The 25,298-nt window shown below is 52.6% G+C and overlaps 1 protein-coding gene across 6 annotated transcripts in view; it reads right to left on the reverse strand.

Moving 5' to 3' along the window:
* The window catches only part of LOC140424705 (uncharacterized), a 429,538-nt gene that overhangs the window by 108,134 nt on the left and 296,106 nt on the right, over positions 1 to 25,298 (reverse strand). For 5 of the 6 annotated variants that reach the window (XM_072508006.1, XM_072508009.1, XM_072508004.1 and 2 more), the window contains 3 exons: positions 12,877 to 12,960; positions 3,688 to 3,750; positions 137 to 214 (listed from right to left, as the gene is read on the reverse strand). In XM_072508006.1, coding sequence (XP_072364107.1) covers positions 137 to 214; positions 3,688 to 3,750; positions 12,877 to 12,960 — 225 coding nt within the window. The remainder of the gene's footprint in view (positions 1 to 136; positions 215 to 3,687; positions 3,751 to 12,876; positions 12,961 to 25,298) is intronic. The other variant, XM_072508005.1, reaches the window with a different exon arrangement.

Consider the following 25,298-nt stretch of genomic DNA (forward strand, 5'->3'; position numbering starts at 1 on the left):
TCTAGATTTGGCAGTACCACTCTAATGTTTGGAAGGGACATGTCTACATGGTACATGGGAAAAGCCTGCTGAGTTTTTCCAGCATTTTCCAATTCTATTGTGCATGCTGGAACTAATTATTATTTCCACTACTTACGTTCAGTTGAGATCACTCCGAATCCTTGTGAGCGATGGGTACTAAGCATACTCCTTCCCTGTTGGCCTTGTGATGGACCTGTTTTCATAAAATGCAATACAAAGACTCAGTAAAATACTTGCACATCAATACAAATCTCAAAGCTAAAAATGTTGAGTGTTGACAGAATGTGAATAATGCTGAACCAGCCATTATTCCTCTCTATAAATAATACAAGGCAATACAAGGTGAACACAGCTGTCTCAAAGCACCAGGGACCCATGTTCAATTCTGGACTTGGATGATTGTGTGTGTGGAGTTTGAACTTTCACCCCATGTCTGTGGTTTCCTCCAACAGTTCAAAGAGGTGCAAGTTAGGTAGATTGACCATGCTAAATTGCCTCTTAGTATCCAAAGATGTGCTGGTTTGGTGGGATTGGCCATGATGAATGTGCGGGTTTTTGGGGATAGGGTAGGGGTGTGGACCTAGGTAGCATTAATAGATGGCAGCAAAAGTTCCATGTCTGCTCACCCTCCTCAGTTCACCATTTAGCAAGGGTGCATTGCCAGATTGTGGAGGGCGCAATGATGTGTAAAACCCTAATGGGAGTGCATTGTAGTTAGCCACCTGAGCAGTCCATGCATCTGTAGTGCTTCTTCAGAAGCCCTGGCTGCTCTATAATAATAATCATCTTCATTGGTGTCACAAGTAGGCATACATTAACACTGCAATGAAGTTACTGTGAAACTCCCCTAGTCTCCACACTCCGGCACCTGCTCAGGTACACAGAGGGAGAGTTCAGAATGTCCAATTCACCTAACAAGCACGTCTTTCGGGACTTGTGGGAGGAAACCGGAGCACCCGGAGGAAACCCACGCAGACACGGGGAGAATGTGCAGACTCCACACAGACAGTGACCCAAGCCGGGAATCGAACCTGGGTCCCGGGTGCTATGAAGCAACAGTGCTAACCACTGTGCTACCGTGCAAGTGGAGTTGTGAGCATCATTGTACCTCTCCACTGAATGACTCTGAAGGTGCCATCAGTCGTCATCTCCAAGCAAACATTCCTATCGATGGTCAGGCCCTTCAAAAACCTCAGGCACCTGGAATGACTCAGGATGCCGGAGTCATGGCAACTCCCAGGATGCCAAGCACAAACATGCAGTCTGTGCTCCCGATGATCACACAGCACATTGGCAGAATTGTAGCTCTTGTGGTTTATAAAGATTAGGAGCTGCAGCCATGGAGCCCGTATAATCACATAGCGCAGTGTTAACCACATACAGTTCGTCCAAACAAAATCAAAGAATGGTGAACAAAATGTTGAGCAAGTAATGTTACCTCAGGTATACATGAAATTCCACACATTTATTACTTTGAAACCGGGATTATAAGTAAAATATTGCGAGCTGGAGAAATCAGTAATGTATCTTCCTTTTCTGTTAAATCTTTGCATCTGCAATTAGCTTGATCGGTAATTTGAGGTGATATGTTATTGACAGATTTGTCTGTCACTCAGTGTTGGAAATTATATTCTGGGATCATTAATTATTTTCAGTGCATACTTAATGATAAAAGATATTCATTGTTTGCCTCAAGATCTGGGCAAAATTCTCCCGAAACGGCGCGATGTCCGTCGACTGGCGCCAAAAACGGCGCCAATCAGACGGGCATCGCGCCGCCCCAAAGGTGCGGAATGCTCCACATCTTTGGGGGCCGAGCCTCAACATTGAGGGGCTAGGCCGGCGCCGGAGGGATTTCCGCCCCGCCAGCTGGCGGAAACGGCCTTTTTTGCCCCGCCAGCTGGCGCGGAAATGAGATCCCCGGGCGGCGCATGCGCGGGAGCGTCAGCGGCCGCTGACAGTTTCCCACGCATGCGCAGTGGAGGGAGTCTCTTCTGCCTCCGCCATGGTGGAGACCGATGCGGAGGCGGAAGGGAAAGAGTGCCCCCACGGCACAGGCCCGCCCGCGGATCGGTGGGCCCCGATCGCGGGCCAGGCCACCGTGGGGGCACCCCCCGGGGCCCGATCGCCCCGTGCCCCTCCCAGGACCCCGGAGCCCGCCCACGCCGCCTTGTCCAGCCGTTCAAAAGGTGGTTTAATCCACGCCGGCGGGACAGGCAATTTATCGGCGGGACTTCGGCCCATCCGGGCCGGAGAATCGAGCGGGGGGGCCCGCCAACCGCCGCGGCCCGATTCCCGTCCCTGCCGAATATCCGGTGCCGGAGACTTCGGCAACCGGCGGGGGCGGGATTCACGGCAGCCCCCGGCGATTCTCCAACCCGGCGGGGGGGTCGGAGAATGACGCCCCTGATTTCAAAGATCATTTCACACATTCTGGGAGGAAGCTTACCAGAATTTGGCAAAGTGTGGGGCTCAGATTGAAATCTGCCCTGGAACTCTTCAGTTCCACTGACCAGTTTTCTCTCCAGGGGCGGGATTCTTCGCAATCGGCGCGATGTCCGCCGACACGCGCCAAAAACGGCGTGAATCAGTCCGGCATCGCGCCGCCCCAAAGGTGCGGAATCCTCCGCAACTTGAGCGGCCGAGCCCTGACCTTGAGGGGCTAGGCCCGCGCCGGACTGATTTCCGCCCCGCCAGTTGGTGGGAAACTGACTTTGCGGGGCGGCGCATGCGCGGGAGCGTCAGCGGCCGCTCACGACATCCCCGCGCATGCGCAGTGGAGAGGGTCTCTTCCGCCTCCGCCATGGTGGAGACCGTGGCGAAGGCGGAAGGAAAAGAGTGCCCCCACGGCACAGGCCCACCCGCTGATCGGTGGGCCCCGATCGCGGGCCAGGCCACCGTGGGGGCACCCCCCGGGGCCAGATCGCCCCGCGCCCCCCCCAGGACCCTGGAGCCCGCCCGCGCCGCCTTGTCCCGCCGGTAAGAGAGGTGGTTTAATCCACGCCGGCAGGACAGGCATTCCAGCAGCGGGACTTCGGCCCACCCGGGCCGGAGAATCGCTGGGGGGGGGGGGGCCCGCCAACCGGCGCGGCGCGATTCCTGCCCCTGCCGAATATCCGGTGCCGGAGAATTCGGCAACCGGCGGGGGCGGGATTCACGCCAGCTCCCGGCGATTCTCCGACCCGGCGGGGGGGGGGTCGGAGAATCTCGCCCCAGATCTTGATCCTCTTTAGAGAAAATAAATGAGTGGCCAGGGTTTGTGCCATCACTCTGGCGGGGCGGGACCTGACCGCACTGGCAACCGGCTCCACAGAGAACGAGGCACTATCTTTAAAGGGTGCCCCTATCAGCATTGAAACCTAACGGCCCCCAACCCCCTCCATGGAGGTATCATGCCCCCCCCCCGCCCCCGAACAATCATCGCTGTCATTCCCCCCGAAGCACAGGAGAAGTATCGCTGGCACGGCTAGTGCAGGCTCAGAATCGTCCCATGTGTTGCATTATGCTTCATTGGGAACTTTGTTTTATGTTGTGAATGAGAAAAATACTTGGGTTGAATTTGAATTGTAACTTTGGCTGGGTAATGCTGTGCATCACTGAAACTTCCTTAATACTGCAACAATTTAAAACGTCAAGTTAGTTCAAGTTACCTTTTTCATTACTTACCAGACGCAGGTAGATAGCTTTGAGGGAGTCCAAAGTTGTAAGGCGTTTGTTCCGGTCGAGCTGCTGCCCAGGTTTTTATAAAACAAGATAACAAGAGTAGTCAATAAGAGTCTGGCATATCAATATAAATATAAGCTAAAGATGTTGACGTTGGTGTCATAAAATTTAACTATGAAAAAGCAGAATGACACGCTAGACTAGGACTTGAACTCAGAATCTAAACCAATATGGAGAGGGAATAGTCCAATAAGGTATTGAACCTCTTTCAGACAGTTTGGGTGGATGTTAAAGATCCCATAATTCTAAAGCAAAGAAAGTGATGAAATTCTCCCAGTGCCTGGACGAATACATTTCCCTCAACTAGTACTACCGGATAACTAGTCATCCAAGGTAATGCGAAGGCTTACGTTGTGTGAAAGCCTCTTCAGGTGGTAAAACCGAGAGGCATGGCTGTGAGGGGAATATTGAGGTCATAGAGAAACAGTAAACTCAGAACAAACAACACGATGGAAGAGCTGAGATTGAGATTGAAATCATCAAGGGTTAACTTTTGGGTTAGGGTTAAGGTTAGGGTTTAGGAGAGCTAGGAGGGGGCATGAGAAGTCCTTGGCGGGTAGGATCAAGGAAAACCCCAAGGCTTTTTACGCTTATGTGAGGAATCAAAGAATGACCAAGGTGAAGTCAGGCCGGTCAAGGACAGTAGTGGGAACGTGTGCATGGAGTCTGAAGATATAGGAGAGGCCCGAAATGAATACTTTTCTTCAGTGTTCACAAAGGAGAGGGGCCATGTTGTTGAGGAGGATAGTGCGATACAGGCTGGTAGGCTGGAGGAGGTAGATATTCGGAAGGAAGATGTGTTAGAAATTTTGAGAAGCCTGAGGATAGATAAATCCCCTGGGCCTGATGGGATATATCCTAGGATTCTTTGGGAGGTGGGGGATGAGATTGCAGAGTCTTTGGCTTTGATCTTTATGTCCTCACTATCGACAGGAATAGTGCCAGAAGACTGGAGAGAGGCAAATGCTGTCCCCTTGTTCAAGAAAGGGAATAGGTATAACCCTGGGAATTATAGGCCGGTTAGCCTCACTTCGGTCATAGGTAAAGTATTGGAAAGGGTCCTGAGGGATAGGGGGCGAGATTCTCCACTCCCACGCCAGTTGGGAGAATCGCCTGGGCCGCCAAGCTTTCCGGGGACGCCGGTCCGACGCCCTCCCGCGATTCTTCCAAGCGGCGGGAATGGCCCGGTCGAGTTTCGCGGGCCGCAGGCCGGAGAAACGCCGGAGACACCGAAAATGGCGATTCTCCGTCACCCCCGCTATTCTGAGGCCCGGATGGGCCGAGCGGCCAGGCCAAAACGGCGGGTTCCCTCCGGCGCCGTCCACACCTGGTCACTGCAGTCGTGGGCGGTGCGTGAACGCTGGGGGGGGGGGGGGGGGTGGCCTGCGGGGGGGCGAGGGGGGATCCTGCACCGGGCTTTACCTGGAATGTGGGGTGGCCCGCGATCGGTGCCCACCGATCGTCAGGCCGTCCTCTCTGAAGGAAGACCTCCTTCCTTCCGCGGCCCCGCAAGATCCGTCCCCCATCTTCTTGCGGGGCGGACTTAGAGAAGACGGCAACCACGCATGCGCGGATGACGCCCGTTATGCGACGCCGGCCACGTCATATATGCGGCGCCGCTTTTACACGGGCGACAAGGCCTGGCGCGTGTAGATGACGTGGCCCCGATCCTGGCCCATTGTCAGGGCTTGAATCGGTCGGGACCAGGGCCGTTCCGCGCCGTCATGAACCTCGACGTCGCGGCCACTTCGGCGTGGGAGTGGAGAATCCCGCCCAGGATTTATGATCATTTGGAAAGATACATCTTAATCCAGGATAGTCAGCACGGATTTGTGAGGGGTAGGTCTTGCCTCACAAGGTTGATTGTATTCTTTGAGGAGGTAACTAAGTACATAGATGAAGGTAGAGCAGTTGATGTTGTATACATGGATTTTAGTAAGACGTTAGATAAGGTGCCCCTGGTCGGCTCATGCAGAAAGTAAGGAGGCATGGCATAGAGGGAAATTTGGCCGATTGGATCAGTAACTGGCTCTCACATAGAAGACAGAGGGTGGTGGTAGATGGTAAATTTTCAACCTGGAGCCCAGACACCAGCGGTGTACCACAGGGATCAGTGCTGGGTCCTCTCCTATTTGTGATTTTTATCAATGACTTGGATGATGGAGTTGAAGGTTGGGTTAGTAAATTTGCTGATGACACCAAGATTGGTGGAGTAGTGGATAATGTGGAGGGCTGTTGTAGGCTGCAAAGAGACATTGATAGGATGCAGGGCTGGGCTGAAAAGTGGCAGATGGAGTTTAACCCTGATAAGTGTGAGGTGATTCATTTTGGTCGGACAAATTTGAATGCGGATTACAGGGTTAATGGCAGGGTTCTGAAGAATGTGGAGGAGCAGAGAGATCTCGGAGTTCATGTCCATAGATCTCTGAAAGTTGCCACCCAAGTGGATAGAGCCGTGAAGAAAGCCTATAGTGTGTTAGCATTTATTAACAGGGAGATTGGGTTTAAGAGCCGTGAGGTTATGGTGCAACTGTGCAAGACCACATTTGGAGTATTGTGTGCAGTTCTGGTCACCTCATTATAGGAAGGACGTGGAAGCATTGGAAAGGGTGCAAAGGAGATTTACCAGGATGCTGCCTGGATTGGAGGGTAGGTCTTATGAGGAAAGGTTGAGGGAGCTAGGGCTTTTCTCATTGGAGCAAAGGAGGATGAGAGGTGACTTAACTGAGGTTTATAAGATGATGAGAGTGATAGATAGTGTGGACGTTCAGTGACTTTTTCCTCGGGTGAATGCATAACTATAAGGTTCATGGTGGAAGATATAGGAGAGATGTCAGAGGTAGGTTCTTAACTTAGAGAGTGGTTGGGGCGTGGAACGCACTCCCAGCTATGGTAGTGGAGTCGGACACTTTAGGAACTTTCAAGCGGTTATTGGATAGGCATATGGAGTGCACTAGAATGATTGGGAGTAGGTTGATTTGATCTTAGTTTCAGACTAGTTCAGCACAATATCGTGGGCCGAAGGGCCTGTACTGTGTTGTACAGTTCTCTGTTCTATAAGAAGTTGAGAGAGGAAAATAGTGAAGATATCTTGGTGAGGAATTTGGCATGGTTCTTGGCTGGCTCGTACAGACCACGGATTTTAAAGGTGAGGATGGCACTCGTTTGCAAAGGAGGAGAAAGAGCCAAATGAGTAGGGGGAATAGAGGAACATAGAAAATGGAGATAAAGGCAAATCCATGGCTCCAAAGTGCATAGGGAGCACAGCAAAGCCCAGGAATAAAGTGATCAAGTGTGGAAGTAGATACATGGCTTTACAAATGTCACAGGCATCTTGGATATTGTGTTGCCTCTTCAGGACCAGGGAAAATTCCATCATGGAATGGGTTCAAAATTTTCAACAGGAGGGTGGGGGAAGTGGATGTGGCAGAAATATGGTCCAGGTTGGCAAGGGCCGGATTTTGTTTTGATTCATTTATGGGATGTGGCTGTCGCTGATTAGCCAGTACTTATTGCCAATCCCAGATTACCCTTCAACATTTCAGGAGCTAGAGAGGGAATCAAATAGTTTGATGCAAAATGTCTGGATTCCTCTCAGTGTCGTATACTGGTGAGTCGAGGTCCAGTGAGATAATGAGATTTTAGCTTGGCTGCACTGTTTCAGATTTCAGGGGCATTTGGGCCAGTTTTGGGGCTGGAGGGAATTACACCTCAACAGCCTGGGGATTAATGCACTTGCATGGCGAGCGACATTAGTTAATTGTAGAATAGTAGTAACCAGGTTCAAATAAGGGGAAGACTGTGCACTTCGAGACTGCTCCACCATTCATTATAATCATGGCTGATCACCAGGTCTATACCCTGATCCCGTCTTCCCCCCCATATCCCTGGATCCCCTTAGCCCCAACAGCAAGATCTAATTCCTTCTTGAAATCACACAATGCTTAGGCCTTAACTACTTTCTGTGGGAGTGAATTCCACAGATTCACCACTCTCTGGGTGAAGAAATTTATCCTCACCTCAGTCCTAAAAGTCCCTTATCCTCAAACTATGACCCCTAGTTCTGAACACCCCCACCATCAGGATCATTCTTTCTGAATCTAACTTGTCTAATCCTGTTAGAATTTTGTAAGTCTCTGTGAGATCCCCTCTCACTCTTCTAAACTCCAATGAATATAATCCTAACCGACTCAGTCTCTCCTCGTGTGACAGTCCCGCCATCTCAGGAATCAGCCTGGTAAACCTTCACTGCACTCCCTCCACAGCAAGAACATCCTTCCGCAGATAAGGACACCAAAACTGCCCACAATACTCCAGGTGTGGCCTCACCAATGCCCTATACAATTGCAGTAAAACATCTCTGTTCCTGTACTCAAATCCTCTCGTTATGAAGGCCAACATACCATTTGCCTCCTTTACTGCCTGCTGTACGTGAACACTTATTTATAGCGACTGATGCACGAGGACACCAAAATCTCACTGAGTCTCTACCTCTCTCAATTTACACCCATTAAAATAATAATCTGCCTTCCTATTTTTGCTACTGTAGAAGGTAATCTCACATTTATCCACATTATACTGCATCCGCCGTGCATGTGCCCACTCACTCAGTCTGTCCAAATCCCGCTGAAGCATCTCTGCATCCTCCTCACAGCTCACCCTCCCACCCAACTTTGTATCATCTTCAGATTTGGAGATAATGCATTTAGTTCCCTCATCCAAATCATTAATATATAATGTGAACAGTTGGGTTCTAGCACAAATCCCTCCAATACCCCACTAGTCACTGCCTGCCAATCAGAAAAAGACCCATTTATTCCAACTTTTTGCTTCCTGTCTCCTAACCGGTTTTCTATCCATCTCAAGACACTACTCGTAATCCCACGTGCTTTAACTTTACATAGTAATCTGCTATGTGAGACCTTGTCAAAAACCTCCTGAAAGTCTAAATAATCCACATCCACCGGTTCTCCCTGGTCAACTCTACGAGTTACATCTTCAAAGAATTCTCGTAGGTTTGCCAAGCATGATTTTCCTTTCATAAATCCATGCTGACTTTGTCTTATTACACCACTTCTTTCCAAATGCTCACTGGTCTATAGTTCCCTATTTTCTCTCTACCTCCCTTTTTAAATAGTGGGGTTACATTTGCTACCATCCAACCTGTACGAACCATTCCAGAGTCTAAAGAATTTTGGAAAATGACTAGGGCCACTTTCCAAGTACTCTGGGATGAAGATTTTCAGGCCCTGGAGATTTGTCCGCCTTCAATCCCATTAATTTCCCCCAAACCATTTTTTTCCCCTAATTTCAATTTCCTTCAGCTCCTCACTATACCTTGTGTTTCTCAGAATTTCCGGTACATTATTCCTGTCTCCCTTTGTGAAGCCGGAAGCAAAGTACGAATTTAGTTCCTCAGCCATTTCTTTGTTCCATAGATCATAGAATTCACAGTGCAGAAGGAGGCCATTCGGCCCATCGAGTCTGCACCGGCTCCTGGAAAGAGCACCCTACCCAAGGTCAACACCTCCACCCTATCCCCATAACCGAGTAACCCCACCCAACACTAAGGGCAATTTTGGACACTAAGGGCAATTTATCATGGCCAATCCACCTAACCTGCACATCTTTGGACTGTGGGAGGAAACCGGAGCACCCGGAGGAAACCCACGCACACACGGGGAGGATGTGCAGACTCCGCACAGACAGTGACCCAAGCCGGAATCGAACCTGGGGCCCTGGAGCTGTGAAGCAATTGTGCTAACCACTATGCTACCGTGCTTCCCTGTTATGAATTCCTCTGTTTCTGACTGTAAGGGGCCTACATTTGTTTTTATCAATCTTTTCCTCTTTACATATCTATAGAAACTTTTACAGTCAGTTTTTATGTTCCCCGCTAGTTTACTTTCAAATTGTTTTTTCCCCTTCTTTATCAATCCCTTGGTCTGCCTTTGCTGAATTTTAAACTGTTTCCAATCTTCAGGTCTATTGCTTTTTCTTGCTAATTTGTATGCCTCTTCTTTGAATCTAATACTATCTCTAATTTCCCTTGTAAGCCATGGTGTGGCCACATGGTTCCCGGCCTGGGTCACTGCCTGTGCAGAGTTTGCACTTTCTCCCCGGGTGCTCCGGTTTCCTCCCACAGTCCAAAGATGTGCAGGTTAGCTGGACTGGCCATGCTAAATTGCCCTTAGTGTCCAAAAAGGTTGGGTGGGGTTACGGGGATAGGGTGACGGTGGGGGCTTAGGTCGGGCGCTCTTTCCAAGGGCCGATGCAGACTCGATGGGCCGAATGGCCTCCTTCTGCACTGTAAATTCTATGATTGAGAAATAAAAAAAGGTGTGGCAATATTGTTCAAAGATACTGTTAACAGAATTAAGTGCTTTTTAATCATCTCCCTTCATGTTTGAGTATTTTTGAAGTGGTCAGCTAGAAATAGACAGTACTTCACTCTGTTTGAAGTGGTCCAGTAGCTGTCAATCAATGCTTGATGTTTATAGACATTGCAGCCAGTTTCTGAGCACACCATTTCAAAGTTATTCAACTGTGAAGGGAGATGAATGGAACAATGCTGACAGCTGGAGGTGTGTGGAAGCTGTTAATCACAGCCTAGTAAAATCAATATCAAAGACAAATTAATGAATGGCTTGGAAATCAAAGATCTGAGGGGGTTTAAACCCAGCTGACTGGTTTTCCCTTTCCAGGAATTGACAGGTGCTGCTTCCTGTGTCTTAGTCAGCAGGTATTGCCCAGGTGAGTGTTAAAGCAGTAATATTTTTTCACTACCTCTGTATGGCTGCTCCCTTGATTCCAAGCAGGGGGCTGTCTTCTGGGGAGCTTCCTGGACAGGGGTTTACAAGAATGTTGCCAATGCAAGAAATGTGCAGCTACAAGGTGAGATTTGAGAAGTTGGGTTATTTTCCTTGGTACAAAGAAGGCTGAGAGGTGACTTGACTGAGCTGTACCAAATTATAAGGGATAGAGATAGAGTGGACAGGATGCAATTGCTTCTCTTAGTGGAGAATTCAAGGATCAGGGGGATTCACAATAAGTGTCAGGAGGTGTAGAGAGGACATGCGGAAGAACTTTTTATGCAGAAGGTAGTAGGAGTCTGGAATTCACTGCCCAAATTGGAGGCAGAGACCTTAAACTCTTTTAAAAGGTACCTGGATCTGCACCTTAAGTACTGGGCTTGGTACATTGGTACAAGAATGTGGGATTGGAAAGGGCTCCTGGGTGTCCTCGGGCTGCCATGGAAAAGATGGGCTGAATGGCCTCCTTCTGTGCTGTAACCTTCATATGGCTTTATGGTTCTGGATAAAGGGAAGCCAGTGGATGTGTACTGTACTCAGGTTTCCAGAAGACATTTGTAAGGTGCCATATCAAAGTATATTGCAGAAAATAAAAGCTCCTGGTGCAGGGGTAACATATTGGCATGGATAGAAGATTGGCCAACTAACAGGAAACAGAAAGCAAGCATAAGTGTGTCAGTTTCCAGTTGGCAATGTGTGACGATTCATGTGTCACAGAGATCAGTGCTGGGACCTCAACATTTTACAATCTCAATAAGTGACTTGGATAAAGAGGCCAAAGGTCCAGTTGCTAAATTTGTTGGTGATGGGTGGGAAAGTAAGTTGTGAAGAGGATATCAAGAGGCTACAAGGTGACATAGATAGGGTACGTGAGTGGGCAGAGATCTCGAAAGTGGAGTATAATGTGGGAAAATGAGAAATTGTCCATTTTGGCAGGAGGAGTAAAAAAGCTTATTATTGCATGGTGAGAGATTGCAGAGCTCTGAGATGCAGAGGGATCTTAGTGTCCCAATACATAAATTACAAAAGGTTAATATACATGTATAGCAAGTAATTTAGAAAGCTTGGCAGGGTGGACGTGCAATGGATATTTTCTTTAATAGGAGAATCTAGAACTAGGGCTTACTATTTAAAAATTGAAGACAAATGAGGAGAATTTTGCTTTCTCTCAGAGTTCGTGAGTCTTTGTAGCTCATCCTCTGAATGAATGGAACCAGAGGCTTTGGCTATTTTTAAGGAGAGGTGGATAAATTCTTGATAAGCACGAGGATGAAGGATTATGGGGGAAGGCTGGCATGTGGGGTCGAGGTTACAATCCGATCAGTCACGACCTTATTGAATGGTGGAGCAGGCTGGATGGGCTGAATGGCCTGAATTCATAATTTGGTTTCCTCGTATGTTATTGCCTGTTCCTTGTATGTCCCTGACCATTAGTGTTGCCACCATAACAATCGGACTGCAGACAGTTTGGGGTTAGGCTTCTGATTTCTAAGGCTTTTACGATTCCAATGCCCTTATTCGTCCAAAACCCACTAATTTTGTGATGAAAATTTCTCCCTTAGTCTCTTCGTGCCTTATCAGGCTCGGAGGGTCAAATGGCCTCCTTCTTCCCTATTACCTATGTTTCTATCATTGTACTTGTAATTCCAGAGTTCAGATATGGAGGGTTAGATTTTATGCAGGGGCAGTGGCCCTGCCTAGCCTGGCTTAGAGGTCAGGGCTGAACCCACCTTCCATCAGCTGGGTCACCGATAGGACCATTAAATGGCCATTGACCTGTTAAAGTGTTCAGGGCAGGACTTCTGTCCCACCAACGAAGAGCAAGTCTCGTCTCTGAGAATTGTTGCCCAGTCTTTTAGGAATTAAAGAGTAGGGTTAGATCCTTAACTATTTTCAGTGCACACTTAATGGACAAATGTATTCATTGCTCATCCTGGAAGCTGAATGTCACATATAATACAATACTTTGGTTCTATGGGAATACATTGGACATGCAAAAGATATCTGGACTGAGCTTTAATCGCAAATTTCTGACTTGTTCTGCTGTGTACCACTGAGCCTTCATTCAAACTGCATTGCTTAAAAATGGGCGGGACCTTCCGTTCCGCTGCACTCGTTTTCTGGTGCGGCGCTGCCCCGCCGACAGCGGGATTCTCCGCTCCAGCAACTGGCCAATGGGGTTTCCCATTGTGGGCACCCCCACGCCGTCGGGAAATCCGCGGGCGAGAGTGCACTGCCAGCGAAACAGAGGATGCTGCCGACGGAAGGTCCAGCCCCATGTTTCAAGTGACCCTCATTTTGTCTCATTTCTGTTACTTACAAGGTCTAGGCCTGAATGGACATGACTGTGGAATATTGCTCTCAGTCTGATATGACTCAAGGACCTCCTTGACCGCCCTCAAAGCTGTAATAAAGCACAGAAGTCAGTATTATTTTTGTACCTAAAACAAATGCTAAAATCTCTCTCCTTCTTTATCAGACACTGTTTAAAACGTAACTCTAGTCAACATCACGCTTTTGATCACCAGTCCTATCATCACCTGAGGTGAATGGTGTCAAATTTTGAATGACTCTCCTGGTTGTGTCTTTGGTTATGTAGTGACATTAGAGAAGATACATAAATGCACATTGTTGCTGCAGTAAAGATTCTGGGTGTTGCTATTAAAGTATGGAAGCAATAATCTTTACACTATTCCTATTTAAACGATTGAACTGGAGGTCAAAGTTCACACCAGGACTTGTGATTGTAATCCAAACTGACATTTCTTTCAATACCGAGGGAATACTGTTCATTCACTTCAGTTACGTGATTGGCTGAAACTGTTTTGCTTGGAAAAGAGGAGGTGATTGAGGTGACAAGGCACGTTCAATCATGACTTTCAATAAGAATTGGTTCATTATCTGAAGATAACAAGTCTGCAGGGTTGTGGGGAAAGGTGGGGGAGGGGGACACAGTGAATTGCTCCTGCAGAGAGCCAGCATGGGCACGCTGGGCTGAATGGCCTCCTTCTGTGCTGCAACAGTTCTATGATTCCAGATGTTGAATCAGTTTCGGACGGTTGGAGGAGATGTTAAAGATCCCACTCCAACACTCAATCAGAAGTCGAGAATTTATCCAAGGTCCGAGAAAATACTTTTCCCTCAGCAAACATCACTGAAAATAGATTCACTGACGGACAGGCCGAGAAAGCTGTGATAGTGCAAAAGGGATCCTGAACTTTACAAATTGAAACTTAGAAACCACAGAAAAGTTACGATGCAGAAGGAGGCTGTTCAGGCCTGTGCCAGAGCTTCAGGCCAGAATTTCCTGCCGGGTAGGTGGGGTGGGCCCGGGAGTGGATGTGGAATCTGCTCCCGGGTGACATCACATTAGTGACCCAATTTCATGCTGGCTGGCCAATCAAGACCCGCCCAGTGTGAAACGTGTCCCGTGAGTGATCGTAATGTCCAGGTGGGAGTGCGAGTTGGACGGTGACCCAATGGGGGCTTTCAAAGGTCACCAGCTCCCTGGGGGAAGGCTGAAATTGGGAGGAGACTCAGCAAGCTGTCCGGAAGAGATTTGCTGACCTTACCCTTCTCAGCAGTCTTGGCCTCAGCACTGGGTGGGCAGGGCAGGTGGGAGAGCAGGTCGAGTGGGCACTCTGTCCGACCTAACTCCCCCATCCCGCCCCGCCCCCCTCCCCCTCCATACACCGGAGGAGGTCAACATCAGGTGGGACATTTTGATGCCATTGGAGAAGGGCACCTCACCTGACCAAGATGTCCTGGCCAGAGGTAACAGCCCCAAACAGTGGTCATGACGTGGTTTGGTGCCCCTGGCTTCAATGCCGCTGCCACATGTGCCAAGGCGCAGCTCTCGCAAATGTACGTTCAAATCACTGTGAGTACAAGGGGGACTTTTCATGGGTAATCTTCCATTCTGCCACTATCTGGAAGTAGTGATACTGGTGCAACCGTTAACACCTTATAATGTTATATTCATTGTCTGTAAGTGCCAAGAACGTATAAATGCTACTTTAGTGTGAATGGCCTAAGTATGATTCATTTGCTTTAAAGGTGCCGGCCACGCTGGACATTAAGGGCTGCAAACCTTATTGCACAGGCACTGAATGGACTTTGCATTCAATGGAACAGGTCATTGTAAAGGTCTGCGAAGGAGAAAGTGCCCCTGGCACGAGGTGGAAGCAGTGCGTTGGCAGCTTATCTGAAGGTGCGTTCAATCATGTACCTGCCCCCATGAAAGTTCCAGACGTCTGCCTCCATGCCCTCACTGTGTTCTTCCCTGGGCTCCTCTTCTGATCTACCACTGGAGTCATCATCTGAGGTCTGTGGAGCTGCCTTGATATCCTCAACGTCTAATGGGTTCCCACTTGCCAGGTCCAGGTTATGGAGACCACAGCATACAAGGACTCGAGGAAGCACATGCTGTTGGGGATATTGTAGTGCTCCCCCTGAACGGTTCAGGCACCTGAACCTCATCTTCAGCAGACAAATGGTCATCTCTGTTACCGCCTTTGTGGAGGCATAGTTCCTGTCACCTTTCCTCAGCTTCTGGCCTTGGGTACTGGAGAAGCATCATAAATCACCTTTCCAATAGATAGCCCTGTCACCCAGCAACGATGAGCCGCCTGTGAGTGTCAGACAATGGATGCATCATGGGAGCTGCCAGGGTATCTTGAATAGACTTGCAGAGTCTCTGTCTTGTGCCACTCACTATCTGCACATTCATGGAGTAGAAGCCCTTCCTGTTCACAAAGGCACCTGGCTCATCTGTTGACATCCTGATGGCCACATGAGTGCAGCCGTGCCACCCTGGATGCAGGGTAACCCTCCAATTGCAGCAAAGCCTCTGGCATGCTCAGTCCAGCTGGTTTCATCCATCCGTTAATGAATAAATATCATGACCCACCTGAACAGAGCATCAATGACAAGCTTGACCCAACTGTGGGCAGCAGTTTGGGACACTCCACGTAGATCCCCACTGAGTCCTGGAAAGAGGCATAGAAGTTGAGAGTAGCTGTGACCTTTGGAGTTGCTGGCATGGGGTGGCTTCCCACACAATTGGAGATTATCAGCATCTGACAAATGGAAGTCAGGGTCTCCATGGAGAGGGAGAGTTTGGAACTCCCCCGCTGGCATGCTCAGGTATCTGGATCACAGTCTGTGTACTCTGGTAGCAGAATAGTAGCATCTTCTGAGGCTCCTTCCCCCTTGTACTCCCTGCTGGCTCTGCAGCCCCGGTGCCTGCACCTCTCCCCCTAGGTCACTCTCTTGGATGCTGCATGCGCGCACCTGGTCTCCTCTCCCTGCCTCTGACTTCCTCCTCAGAGCAGCTCCCACCAGTGGAGTAGAGAGAAACAGAAAGCTGTCTGGTGACCGGAAAACTCCACATGGTCTGAATCCTCCAGGAGCCCTGGAGGCACCAATGAGTTCTGAAATGAACGCTAGCAGTACAAAGACTGAAGCTAAAACAGAGATAAAGCTATCGAGTTTCACTAAGCAACTAGCAGCAAACTATCTCCTAAACTCTTCACTATTCATAATGACACCGGGGTCCGGGGTCCCAGGTTCGATTCCGGCTTGGATCGCTGTCTGTGCGGAGTCTGCGCGTCCTCCCCGTGTGTGCGTGGGTTTCCTCCGGGTGCTCCGGTTTCCTCCAGCGGTCCAGAGATGTGCAGGTTAGGTGGATTGGCCATGATAAATTGCCCTTAGTGTCCAAAATTGCCCTTGGTGTTGGGTGGAGGTATTGAGTTTGGGTAGGGTGCTCTTTCCAAGAGCCGGTGCAGACTCAAAGGGCCGAATGGCCTCCTTCTGCACTGTAAATTCAATGATAATCTATGATTAATCTGGGACAAAGGTTCGGCACAACATCGTGGGCCGAAGGGCCTGTTCTGTGCTGTATTTTCTATGTTCTATTTTCCATGTTCTATGACACAGCTCTGGAACCCTTTTATCCTGTGCATGGATGACATCGTGAAAAACAGATTGTCTACATGCTCGCTTTGCCTGCGCGTTTCACGCTTGTCACAGGGGCAATGTAAAATCTAGGTCAATAGGCTTTTTAATTGCCTTAATTGGCCCTTTAATTGTCAAAAGAACAGAAGAACATAAGAACTAGGAGCAGGAGTAGGCCATCTGGTCCTTCGAGCCTGCTCCACCATTCAGTGAGATCATGGCTGATCTTTCTGTGGTCTCAGTTCCACTTACCCTCCCGCCCACTCTAACCCTTAATTCATTTACTATTCAAAAATCTATCTACCTTTGTCTTAAAAACATTTAACGAGGTAGCCTCAACTACTTCACTGGGCAGGGAATTCCACAGATTCACAACCCTTTGGGTGAAGAAGTTCCTCCTAAACTCAGTCCTAAATCTACTTCCCCTTATTTTGAGGCTATGCCCCCTCGTTCTGCTTTCACCCGTCAGTGAAAACAACCTGCCCGCATCTATCCTATCTATTCCCTTCATAATTTTATATGTTTCAAAGGGCAGGGGTCCAACTTCCACACACGCCAGCTCGCCAAACTTAATATTGCACATGTGCGCAATGACATCAGGACGCATGACCGATGTAATTGTGCGCAATTTTGCATTTGACACAGGCATGGGCTCGACCATGGAACATTAAGATTCAGGACCAAGAGTACAATCTTTATAAACCACTGCTTCAGTCATAACAATGACTCCAGAGATGAGCCGTGGATGGAGAAGACAAAGGGGAGATCAGCTGAATGTCTCCAGAATCAAGAGTGGTCTGGACAGAAAAGGAAACAGATCCCATTAACCAGAAACTGAACTGTGCTCCCCATACAAAAGCTATAGCTACAGGTCAAGGGCTGGGATTCTGCAGCATTCAATTCACCTCCCAAGTTCCCAAAGCCTACTCAACTTTGAGAAGGCACACATCAGGGGTACGATCACCGATACATGTCAGAAAGAGAGGATCTTGTTTGTGTCCTGCAGAAACCCATTGAAAATAGCTTTCTATTTATCCTGTGTTTGCTGCCACTGGCCAACTTTGGATCCAATTTGATATGAACACAAAAGTGGTGGCAAGGTCACCGTCCCTTCTGTTCTTGAAATACTGCAATGGCGCCTTCATAGCCCATCTGAACATATTGATGGACAGCTTGGTTTACTGCCCATTCTGAAAGACTGCACCTCTGACAAAACCAATTTCCCAAAGTACTCTGGACTTGCAATGAATGACTGCTGCTTTAACAATAATCGTCAAGTCCAACACCATCAGATCCTTTGTTTTGCACCCCGTTCAGGGGCGTCATCCTGTGCTGTGGGGGCACTCTTTCCCTTCCGCCTCCACCACGGTCTCCACCATGGCGGAGGCGGAAGAGACTCCCTCCACTGCGCATGCGCGGGAAACTGTCAGCGGCCGCTGACGCTCCCGCGCATGCGCCGCCCGGAGATGTCATTTCCGCGCCAGCTGGCGGGGCAACAAAGGCCGTTTCCGCCAGCTGGCGGGGCGGAAATACCTCCGGCGTCGGCCTAGCCCCTCAATGTTGGGGCTCGGCCCCCAAAGATGCGGAGCATTCCGCACCTTTGGGGCGGCACGATGCCCGTCTGATTGGCGCCGGTTTGTGCGCCAGTCGGTGGACATCGCGCCGTTTCGGGAGAATTTCGCCCCAGGTTCTTAAATATTCAATGCCCCCATCAATGTGCACAATGGCAGCATTGTGCATTGTGTATCTCCCATCTACATCTATCTATTCCTTTGTCTAAAGGTGGAATGTTTCATTCTGTGCATTAAATGGGCATGAAAACCTGAGTGTTGGATCCTCCGTTTCCGCGGCTAAGTGCTGATGCCAACGGAGGATCCGTGGAGTTCCACGACGGAAAACTCGGCGTCACACCGGCACCGATTCTGCTACCGGTGAGGGGCTAGTACCGGCGCCGCGTGGAACATCTGCGGAACACATGAAAAATGGTCGGGTAATCTCCAGGGCCATGATGGATGCGCAGGGCTGACAAGCTGCAGCCGCATGTACACGATACACCCACCCCCACCACATTCGCACCGATCGCACCTGAAAAGATGCCGCCGGTTGTGCTGGATTGCATCCCCGTCCACCCCGACCCCACAGCCCACCACCCGGTCATCGCCCACTACACCCCCCAGCCCTGGCAGAAGCCCCCCACCCAGCGGCAAGACTGTCGGCAAAGTATGGTGGTGCTGGACACTGTCCGTACACCCTTTCTCTCCTCAGCCACCGCGCCAGGTTCACGACTGTTGAGGCCACACGTGGACCGCAGCGTCGGGAACGCAGCCCATCAGAGGTAGAGCATCGCGAGTGGATTTGGAGTGGGAAGAGCATTGCGACCCGGCATTAAACTGGCACCTGCTGCGTTTTCAGCGTCAGGAGCTATTCTCCGCTCGATCGCCATTCCCGATTTCGGCATCGGGCGACGGAGAATGCCGTCCTGAATTTTTCCCGTAGGCCACAATATCTGTTTCAGAGCAAATACATCCACGTGAAACCCACCGGTTCGCTGGCGGACAGCCCCCTAATTCACCACTCTGACATCACCTCACCATTTCCTCGCTCCGAGCAGCATATTTAAAGCACTTTGGAGCGCAGCCTCCTTCATGTCTGCAGACCAGGATTGCTTCAGGCCGCAGATGACCCCAAATTTAATGACACCTCACTGGGTCACTTGCTCGACGACGCATCGACCCACTACAATTACCTCTACCCCCATAATGGCTGGATGTTCAAGCTCATCACTCCAGATTAGGAGGTGGGAGTAGTGGCGGTTAGCGCCAACGCCCTTCAAAGAGACCACTCCCAATGCAGGGAGAGGATAAATGATCTCATCTGTACCATCAAGTAAGTCCATCATTTCATCATTCTTAATGCCCGGATTCATAAACCCATCGCACATTCACACAGATCTAACATACTATCAGCTCAAGTTAGCACAGGGCTAAATCGCTGGCTTTGAAAGCAGACCTAGGCAGGCCAGCAGCACGGTTCAATTCCCGTACCAGCCTCCCCGAACAGGCGCCGGAATGTGGCGACTAGGGACTTTTCACAGTAACTTCATTTGAAGCCTTCTTGTGACAATAAGCGATTTTCATTTCATTTCATTCATTTCAAGTAACATCGCCATTCACTCTCACACACACATCTCCATCTGGGGGCATCTCCTCTGGAGATTGCATCCTCATCTGGTCCATGGCTCCACTCACCACCCACACATGCTAGGCATCCTCATCACCTGTCCTGGAATGTGACTTGTTCACAATCTCTTCATCTGCCTATATGCAGGACAGGTTCATGCAGGGAGAGGTCCACGAATGGGGGTGCATCGCCCAACATCAAGGTCCACACAAATGTTGAGAATCGAACCGTTGAGCTGGTCAGCGAAGACCTCAATCATGTCTGCACCAACGGTGAGGTAGTTGTCGCACACCCAAGTGAGAATCTTGCAGCAGCACATCCCTCAACCATACCGTGAGTCGTCTGCCATGCACTAAATGTATCTCCTCTTTTTCATAGGTACCTTTGGAAAGCAGCTGAGGCCACCTGAAAACCAGGTCCTCAGTTGTAGTATTGGTGACACCCCGGTTGAGGAACTTGAAACCAGTACTGTCACAGCGCTCACCCACACCCTCCACCAGCACAGACACACACACCTCTGTGGGACCTAGTCCTAGCCGGGCTCAGGGTCACAATCTGGTGAGCACAGAAGACATTCTGGTCCACAGCAGAGGCAGGAACATTCGAGGGTGCCGGAACTCTGAGGAGTGCTCGAGGCCATGATCCTTCTGGGTATGAGCCAGATGACAAGCCCCCGATGGGGGTCATAAATCAGCTGCTGGAGCTGCAGCGACAATCTCAGGAATATCAGGAAGGGACGTCTGCTGCACTCCTCAGGTGGTGCTGATGATGGAGAAGCCCATCCCCCTTCAGTGTGACGTGATAGCGCCCGCATGCCACACACCAACACTGGCAGGAGAGTGATCACACTGGCATCCATCAGAATAGAGGGCTGAGGAGCACCTTTCTCCCACTCCAGCTGTCCCTTATCCTCAAGGAGTCAGCCGGGGGCCCTCAGGTACCCTTAGGGAGAAGGTACACACCCTGGGGCCATCCAGCCAAGTGCTTCCGCAAGTGTCCAGAAGATCCCAATCCTCTCTACCCGTGACCCCTTGAGGGTGGCAGAGTAGCACAGTGGTTAGAATCATAGAATTTACAGTGCAGAAGGAGGCCCTTCGGCCCATCGAGCCTGCGCCGGCCCTTGGAAGGAGTGCCCTACTTAAGCTCACACCTCCACCCTATCTCCGTAACCCAGTAACCCCACCTAACCTTTTGGAGACTAAGGGGCAATTCAGCATGGCCAATCCACCTGCACATCTTTGGACTGTGGGAGGAAACCCACGCGTACATGGGGAGAAAGTGCAAACTCCACACAGACAGCCATCTGAGGCTGCAATTGAATCTGGGACCTTGGAGTTGTGAGGCAGCAGTGCTAACCACTGTGCCGCCGTACTGCCCCACTGCTGCTTCACAGCGCCAGGGACCCGGGTTTGGTTCCTGGCTTGGGTCGCTGTCTGTGCAGAGTCTGTATGTTCTCCCCGTGTCAACGTGGGATTCCTTCCACAATTTCCGAAAGATGTGCTTGTTAGGTGAATTGGACATTCTGAATTCTCCCTCAGTGTCCCCGAACACAGTGGCACAGTGGTTAGCACCGTTGTCTCACAGCGCCAAGGACCCGAGTTTGATTCCCTCCCGGATGACTGTCTGTGTGGAGTTTGCACTTTCTCCCTCTGCCTGCGTGAGTTTCCTCCGGGTGCTCCGGTTTCCTCCCACAGTCCCACAGTCCAAAGACATGCAGATTAAGTGGATTGGCCATGCTAAATTGTCCCTTAGGGTGGCCTCCTTCTGCACTGTAGGGATTGTATGAACACAACGGGCATGATCAAAGGGCCTCATTGGGTCATAAACAGAGTCCCGTTTGATAGCGGGGTCGTTCTTGCCACTGCAGTGGCGGGAACCAGGGCCGCACCTTCAGGGGCTAGGCCGGCGGCGGAGTGGTTTGCACCCCGCCGGCCACGTGGAAGGCCTTTGGCGCCGCGCCAGCCGGGGGCGAAGGGACTCCGCCGGCCGGCGCGGGTCCGCGCATGCGCGGGAGCGTCAACGTCTGCTGACATCATCCCCGCGCATGCGCACATGGAGTCACTTCCGCACCGGGAATGGCGGATGACCACGGCCTCCGGTGCGGAAGGAATAGAGTGCCCCCACAGCACAGGCCCGCCCGCGGATCGGTAGGCCCCGACCGCGGGCCAGGCCACCGTGGGGGCACATCCCGGGGCCAGATCACCCCGCGACCCCCCAATAACCCCGGAAGCCGCCCGCGCCGCCAGGTCCCGCCGGTAAGGGACCAACTCCAATTTAGCTGGCGGGACTGGCTACAGGCGGGAGGGACTTCGGCCCATCGCGGGCCGGAAAATTCGGGAGGCCATTCTCCGAGGCGGGCGGCGCGACTCACGCCACGCCGGTTTTTGGGGGTGCGGGAGAATTCGGAGGCCGGCGGGGGCGGGATTCACGCCGACCCCCGGTGATTCTCCGACCCGGCGGGAGGTCGGAGAATCCCGTCCACAGTCTTTTGACTTGACAGATCATTCACAAACCCTGTCACCTGTGAAGGTGATGGTCTTGGCACTCTGCTTCGGGTACTTCGATTGAGTGATCAGGGGCGTCATTCTCCGACCCCCCAGCGGGTGGGAGAATGGCCGTTGGCCGCCGTGAATCCCGCCCCCACCCCCGCCGAAGTCTCCGGTACCGGAGATTGGGCGGGGGCGGGAATCGGGCCGCGCTGGTTGGCGGGACCCCCCCCGCTCAATTCTCCGGCCCGGATGGGCCGAAGTCCCGCCCAGAAATTGCCTGTCCCGCCGGCGTAAATCAAAGCTGGTATTTACCGGCGGGACCAGGCGGCGTGGGCGGGCTCCGGGGTCCTGGGGGGGGGCGCGGGGCGATCTGGCCCCGGGGGGTGCCCCCACGGTGGCCTGGCCCGCGATCAGGGCCCACCGATCTGCGGGCGGGCCTGTGCCGTGGGGGAACTCTTTCCCTTCTGCCTCCGCCATGGCCTCCACCATGGCAGAGGCGGAAGAGACTCTCCCCACTGCGCATGCGCGGGAAACTGTCGGCGGCCGCTGATGCTCCCACGCATGCGCCGCATTTCCGCGCCAGCTGGCGGGGCAACTAACGCCATTTCCGCCAGCTGGCAGGGCGTAAATCCCTCCCGCGTCGGCCTAGCCCCTCAATGTTGGGGCTTGGCCGCCAAAGATGCGTAGCATTCCGCACCTTTGGGCCGGCGCGATGCCCGTCTGATTGGCGCCGTGTTTGGCGCCAGTCGGTGGACATCGCGCCGTTGGGGGAGAATTTCGCCCCAGATATCCGGGGCGTCATTCTCCGACCCCCCAGAGGGTCGGAGAATGGCCGTTGGCCGCCGTGAATCCCGCCCCCGCCGGTTGCCGAAGTCTCCGAAGGGAGAAAAGCCGGCAGGGCGTTAATAGCGCCGCTGCCGCGGAGAATGTCACGGGTCTGCGCAAGGCAGACGATTTTCGGCCTGCCGATATTCTCCCTTCCGGATGGGCTGAAGTCCCGTCGCGTGATGACCGTTCACGTCGACGTAAATTAAACCTCCTTTTCATCGGCGTGAACCTGTGCTCCAGGTTCATGCCGACCAGCGTGGAGGTGAGTGACGGCCTGGGGGGTTGGCCGCTGGGCAGGCGATGGCGTGGCCGCAGTCTGAATGTGTGGGGAGAGGTGTGTCTCGGGTTGTGTGTGTGTGTGTGCGGCGGGGGGGGGGGGGGTGGTTAGAGTGGGCTGGGCTCCGGGGGAGTGCCGGGAGGGGGGTCCGTGCCGGGGAGGAGGATGGGGGGTCCGTGCCGGGGAGGGGGATGGGGGGGGTCCGTGCCGGGGAGGATGGGGGGGTCCGTGCAGGGGAGGGGGATGGGGATTCCGTGCCGGGGTGGGGGATGGGGGTCCGTGCTGGGGAGGGGGATGGAGGGGGGTCCGTGCCGGGGAGGAGGTTGGGGTCCGTGCCAGGGAGGAGGTTGTGGTCCGTGCCGGGGAGGAGGATGGGGGGGTCCGTGCCGGGGAGGGGGATGGGGGGGTCCATGCCGGGGTGGGGGATGGGGGGGGGGTCCGTGCTGGGGAGGAGGTATGGGGTCCGTGTCGGGGAGGAGGATGGGGGGGTCCGTGCTGGGGAGGGAGATGGGGGGGGTCCGTGCCGGGGAGGGGGATGGGGGGTCCGTGCCGGGGATGGGGATGGTGGGGTCCGTGCCGGGGAGGAGGCTGGGGTCCGTGCCGGGGAGGAGGATGGGGGGGTCCGCGCCGGGGAGGGGGATGGGGGGGGGGGGGGTGTCCGTGCCGGGGAGGAGGTTGGGGTCCGTGCCGGGGAGGGGGATGGGGGGGTCCGTGCCGGGGAGGAGGATGAGGGGGCCCATGCCAGGGAGGAGGATGGGGGGGGTGCGTGCCGGGGAGGGGGATGGGGGGTCCGTGCCGGGGAGGGGGATGGGGGGGCAAGTGAGTTGGTCCACCTGGCCAGGTGCCAGCCTCCAACAGTTGGACCCATGCGGTCCATGCCACCTGGCTGGGGGGGAAGGAGGGGATATGGGCAATGTTGACATGTCGCCGCCCCCCCCCCCCCTCCTCCTCCAACCAGGCCGTCATGTTTTCCGATCATCCAGCGATGTTGGCCGCCGTGGCGGCAGCCGCTAATGTCCATGTTGCCCTGGAGGAAGAGGAGGAGGAGGAGCGTGCCAGAGAGGCGGCGCAGGCTGCCGCAGAGGCAGCCGCCCAGGCTGGAGGGACACCTGACCGACAGGGGGAGGAGGGGGAGGAGGACATCGCGGCCCCACGGCAACGGAGGCACCCGAGGGCGCCCCGTGTGTACCGGCCCCGGCAGTTATACCAGGACCTCACGGACCGGGATTGCAGGAGGAGACTCCGGATGAGGCGGGAAACATTGGCACACATCTGCCACCTGCTGGCACACCTGTCACCGCGTGGCACTGGCGGGGGACACCCTCTCCCCGTGTCCATCAAGGTTACGGTGCCCCTGAACTTTAATGCAATGGGGTCATTCCAGGCACCGAGTGGGGACCTGTCCGGCATCTCGCAGACATCGGTGCATCGGTGCATCCGGGCAGTGACAGATGCCCTATATGCCATGGCGCACCGCTACATCCGCTTCCCCGTGGACCGGGCCAGCCAAGATGCCCGGGCAGTGGGCTTCTCTGCCGTGGCCGGGTTCCCCATGGTCCAGGGCGCGATCGATGGGATGCACGTCGCCGTGCGGCCACCTGCAGATAACAGGGCCGTGTTCACTAATAGGAAGGGGACCTATTCGATGAACGTACAGGTGGTCTGCGACCACCGCATGATGATTCTGCACGTCTGCGCCCATTACCCAGGCAGTGTACACGACTCATATGTGTTGTCGCGGTCATCCATCCCCGGCATGTAAGAGGGACGCCATCCCCGGCTGAGGGGCTGGTTGCTGGGCGACAGGGGCTACCCATTGCGATCGTGGCTGATGACGCCTGTACGGAGGCCACGCAATGAGGCGGAGAACCGCTACAATGATGCCCATGTAGCGACAAGGGGAGTGATAGAGAGGTGCTTTGGCGTGCTGAAGATGCGTTTCAGGTGCCTGGACCTCTCTGCGGGCGCCCCCCAGTATCGGTCAGATAGGGTCGGCCGCATCATTGTGGTGTG

The sequence above is a fragment of the Scyliorhinus torazame genome, chromosome 6 (genome assembly GCF_047496885.1).
Source record: "Scyliorhinus torazame isolate Kashiwa2021f chromosome 6, sScyTor2.1, whole genome shotgun sequence".
NCBI lineage: Eukaryota > Metazoa > Chordata > Chondrichthyes > Carcharhiniformes > Scyliorhinidae > Scyliorhinus > Scyliorhinus torazame.